This window comes from Hibiscus syriacus, unplaced genomic scaffold (assembly GCF_006381635.1).
Source record: "Hibiscus syriacus cultivar Baekdansim isolate YM2019G1 unplaced genomic scaffold, ASM638163v2 tig00014444_pilon, whole genome shotgun sequence".
NCBI lineage: Eukaryota > Viridiplantae > Streptophyta > Magnoliopsida > Malvales > Malvaceae > Hibiscus > Hibiscus syriacus.
Window position 1 is genome coordinate 512,298 of NW_024062326.1, and position 5,270 is coordinate 517,567.

At 36.3% G+C, this 5,270-nt stretch overlaps 1 protein-coding gene across 1 annotated transcript; it reads left to right on the forward strand.

The window, feature by feature from the left end:
• The first annotated feature begins 2,557 nt into the window (after positions 1-2,557).
• Positions 2,558-4,932, forward strand: LOC120207297 (cinnamoyl-CoA reductase-like SNL6). The gene is made up of 5 exons (XM_039206786.1): positions 2,558-3,004; positions 3,115-3,299; positions 3,971-4,165; positions 4,308-4,461; positions 4,534-4,932. The coding sequence occupies exons 1-5, from the start codon at positions 2,743-2,745 to the stop codon at positions 4,830-4,832; spliced, it is 1,095 nt and encodes a 364-aa protein (XP_039062717.1). The 5' UTR covers positions 2,558-2,742; the 3' UTR covers positions 4,833-4,932.
• The last annotated feature ends 338 nt before the right edge of the window (positions 4,933-5,270 follow it).

Here is a 5,270-nt window from a genome sequence, read left to right on the forward strand (position 1 = left end):
TTAAATTAATGTTATATATATATTCGTTTATTTAATTATTTATATACTCTATATTTATAACATATAAATGTACCCTAATAGCTAACTTATTTAATTAAATAATAATAGTTGATAAATTTATCTAATAGTAATATGGTAATTAATATAGTTGAAATCCTCAGACAAAATGAACGTCTACATACGTATCATGAAGAATTAAAGAGGATTTATCACACACGATGGGGCACCAGAGTAGGCCTTCAGCCACTGGCCATTGACCTCGAAGATTGTTTCATCCAAGGTTATTGATATCAATGGCTTATAGCCTTCAGCCTATAGCCTTCGTTCTCCGGCCAGATGGGTATCTATATTGAGCTTTTTTATGGCTCGGTAAGCCTTGTGCTCTAATTCCACTAGAAGTTGACATGCCTTGCCATAAACCAGTTTAAACGGGGACATTCTGTGAGACGTCTTGAAAGCTTTTCGATATACCCATAAATCTTCATCGAGCCTTGGAGACCAATCTTTCTATTTAGGGTTGACCACTTTCTTCGATATTTGTTTAATCTCGTGATTAGAGATCTCAGCCTGGTCGTTGGTCTAGCGGTGGTATGCTGTAGCAATCTTGTGACTCACCCCATACCTTTACAATGCCTTAATAATCATCTTATTGTTAAAATGGGTTTCCTCATCACTTATGATGGTTTGTGAGGCTCCAAATCTTGTGAAAATGCTCTTTTGAAGTAACCTTAAGACTGTCTTGGAGTCATTCTTCGGTGTTGCCACAACTTTGACCCTTTTTGAGACATAGTCCACTTCCAATAGGATGCAAAGATTTCCAAATGATGAAGGGAAGAGTCCCATGAAGTCTATCCCCCAGACGTCAAAGAGCTCCACCTCTAGAATATTTTGTAATGGCATTTCATGTCTTATGCAGATGTTCCTTATCCTTTGGCATCTATCACAAGTTTTGTAGATTTCATGCGCATCTTTAAAAAGTGTAGGCCAATATAAGATAGATTTTAGGACCTTTTCAGTAGTCCTCACCCCTCCAAAGTGGCCTCCACAAGGAGTTGTATGGCAATGGAATAGGATCTCCTTTTGTTCTTCTTCGGGGGCACACTTTCGAATCATTTGATCAGCACATTGCTTGAACAAATAAGGCTCATCCCATTAATAAAATTGCACATCATGCCTAAATTTCTTTCTTCCCTGGTTATTTAAATCTATAGGCAAAACACCACTAATAAGAAAGCTAACAATATGGGCATACCATGGAATTGCCGCAGCAAATAAAATTTTCTCATCGGGAAATTCCTCCTTGATTTCTAAGTTTTCATCTCATTCACCCTTTTTCTTTAGCCTAGAAAGATGGTCAGCAACTTAGTTTTCAGTTATCTTTCTATTCACCCTTAAATTTATCAAATGTAAATATCACATCAAGTAATTCTTTATCTATGGTTGTATAATTGATTTGTGATTCATTTAAGGTAAGACTAGCATAATAAATAACATGAAAAATCTTACCTTGACGCTGCCCAAGCACTACCCCCACAGTATAGTCACTCGCTTCTCACATCAACTCGAATGGTAAGGTCCAATCAGAGAGAACAACTAATGGGTGCTAAGATAAGTCTCTCCATCAGCTCTTTGAATACGCTGTAGCAAAATTCATAAAAAAATGAAGGGATGATTTTGTTGTAGAAAAATGCATGGCTTGGAAATTCTGGAGAAATCCTTTATGAATCTTCTATAAAAGCCCTTCACTTCACTGTGGTTGATGAAGGTAGCTTCTCAATCACTTCAATCTTCGCTTTTTCCACTTCTATGCATTTTTGTGAGATTTTGTGGCCTAAAACAATCCCTTCGGTCATCATGAAGTGACACTTTTCCAAATTCATTACCAAATCAGCCTCTCCACACCTCTTTAGCACCTTTTCTAGATTGTTAAGGAATGAGTCAAAGTCATCTCCAGAGACGGAGAAGTCATCCATGAAGATTTATAAAAACTCTTCTACCGTGTCAAAGAAGATAGCCAACATGCACCTTTAGAAAATAGCTGGAGCATCACAAAGTCTAAAGGGCATCCTTCTAAAGACATAAGTACCATAGGGGTTTGTTACATAATGAATTTGGCAGGCTTTAAATGCAAAACATATACATCCTTTAATACATTTGCATGTGATTCAGGGCGGTCGTTTATATATTATAACTATACAATATTTTGGTTTTAAGGTTTTATTATGTACCCAATCTTAATACTTTTTAGAATTTTTAAAATTTAATCTCTTCACTTCTAGTTATAGGAATTTAATCACTCTACTTATCTGATTTAAAATTATTAACGAACTTTCGTTAAATTTTAATATGTTGCTTTTTTATATTTATAAAGTTCTTTTTTTAAAAATTAATGATCAATCAGTAACACATTCAGATTTAGCAGAAATTAATTGATAGTTTTATCACAAAGGACTAAATTTCAAAAGCCCAAAAAGTATAAATACTAGGACCATAATTAGGTCTGCATTTAAATATAAAAATTATAGCCACACAAATAAGACAAGCAAAACAAGCCAGGTCTCTCTGTTATGTCCATTAAGCTGTTCTTCCGCAGCCCACGCCACTTTAATTTTTTAAATAAGCTTTCGAACATGCAAGCGATGCCTTTTGCATGATTATTTCATTGGATCCTCCTTTTTTCAGACAATAATAGTAACAACAGCTTAAACTTCCCATCTCAACAGAGCTTGGAACTAACTGATAATGGGGATTGCTAAGACCCAAGATGAAGAAAGTGAAAGAAGGGAGTTGGAAGACTTCAGGCAGACTTTGGTTGCTTTGGCCGCCAGGGAAAGAAGCAAAGAAAATGAAGATTTAAAAGGCCTAATGAGTCCCGACACCGCCAACGTTGATCTTCAAGACAAGCTTGTTTGTGTCACCAGTGGTGTTTCTTTCCTCGGGGTTGCCTTGGTTAACCGTCTCTTGATCCATGGATACTCTGTTCGAATCCTCGTCCATAACCAAGGTAACGATTTTGTTGTTCAAACCCCCCAAAAAAACCCTTGTTTGATTTAAGGTTCCAGAAAGGATATTAATTTGGGTTCTTTGGGTTTGATCCAAAAAAAAATACTGCAGATGATGTAGAGAGGCTGAGGGAGATGCAGGTTTCAGGGGAGATGATGGTGGCTTGTAGCAACAAAATATCTGTGGTAATGGCTAAGCCAACTGAAATCCAGGGGCTCACCGAGGCCTTTGATGGCTGTCGTGGAGTGTTTCACACCTCTGCATTCGCTGACCCTGCTGGCATCTCTGGTTATTCTGTGAGTTCGTTCATCTTCCCCCCCCCCCCCACAATTTCTTGAATGTGTTTTCCTTCGGTATTGAGGCACAACAAGTGACTGTAATAATGCTACAGAGGTGTTGAATATATGTTTAGCAGACCAGTAAAAAGATACGAAATCTGTGATAAACGTTGCACGGATTAAGCACATACTCATTATGGACAGTACCCGATCGGACATTCCCACGTTCCACCAAAATCAAACAACCTTGGCAAGAACCATCGGTATATTTCATAGTTAGATGTTTTCGTAGGTAGATTCTATTTTTTTTTTCTTGTGAGACAATCAGATTCTTGTTTTCAAGATGAAAGGAATAAGATGATTAAGTCAACCGAGAAGTCTTTCTAAAACTAAGTGTGCAATCACTTTATATTGGGTTGGTCTACCAGGTCCAGGGCACCATAAGTGCTGTTCCAGTTATGTGGTTTGAGTCCATGCTAAAATCATTAACTTCATGTTTCACCCCATCCTGTCCTTGCATGATCTTTTATGCATACGCTGCTTCCACTTTTCATTTCTTCTATGTTCAGACAGAGATACGTGTATGATTCTCCAAACATATGAAAAACTTTAGAAAATATTGAGCACACTTGTATGACTGAAATTAGAAATACATAGATATGTAAATTTTGTTCTGGTGTTTTTGTTAGAAATACATGGCTGAAATAGAAGTAAAGGCCAGTGAAAATGTGATGAAGGCATGTGCAAGAACAGCTTCTGTAAAGAATTGTGTGCTCACTTCTTCACTTTTGTCCTGCATATGGAGAGACAGCCACCAACCTCAACTTCCCACTTTGGTTAATCACGATTGCTGGAGCAGTGAATCACTTTGCATGGACAAAAAGGTATACATCACATGCAAATTAGAACTAGAAAACATCGATACATTGGGATAAACACATGGGATGGGTGTCTATGTTTTACCTACCGTTTTCCGACATCCGCACTCGAATGAATGTAACGTAGTTTCCTCTCGAAATGTGGCAGCTCTGGTTCGCATTGGGGAAGCTGAAAGCCGAGAAAGTTGCATGGAAAATAGCTGAAGAAATGAGCTTAAAGTTGACAACAATCTGTCCAGGACTCATTACAGGCCCTGAATTCTCCCACAGAAATCCCACAGTAACAATAGCTTATCTCAAAGGTGTTTATTTCTTCATTTTCACTCAATTTTTATATTGAAAAAGCTAATTAGATGAGTAAATTCAAAACTCAGGTGCACAAGAAATGTATGGAAATGGATTGCTAGCCAGTGTTGATGTAATAAGATTGGCTGAGGCTCATGTATGTGTGTACGAGGCAATGAACAAAACAGCATCCGGAAGGTACATTTGCTTTGATCGAATCATCGAGAGAGATGAAGAAGCTGAGAAGTTGGCAACCGAGATAGGGATGCCTGCGCACAAGATTTGTGGGAATTCGTTGGAATTTATTCCAATTCGTTTTCAATTGTCAAACAAGAAACTTAACAATCTTATGTCAACCACACCCAGAAATTGTTATGCCCAAAGTTGACCCAGGTCAACTTTCACCTTTGATTATGTTTTTATCACCTAAAAACCACGTTTTTTAACCATCCATTTTAATGTTCAACAAGGGTATGTTAGATTTTTCTTACTTCACTTGTGTTATTCGAATGTAAATCATTATATATATAATAATGAAGTAGGATGTGTTAGAAAATTTTCTAAATTTATTTATGCTACATGGGTTTAGAGCACTCATCATCCATTCAATATTTGGATAAGTGGCAGATATAAGTGTAATATACTGTGGGTAAATGCCCACCCTAGAATTTAATTTTTTTTCTTTTAATTATTTATTTTATTGATTATATCTATCATAAATTATTGATTTTGTTTATTTTAAAAAAATTTAATACATTTTATATATATATATATATATATATATATATATATATATGCTCACTCTCAAAAATATTTTTAGATTAAT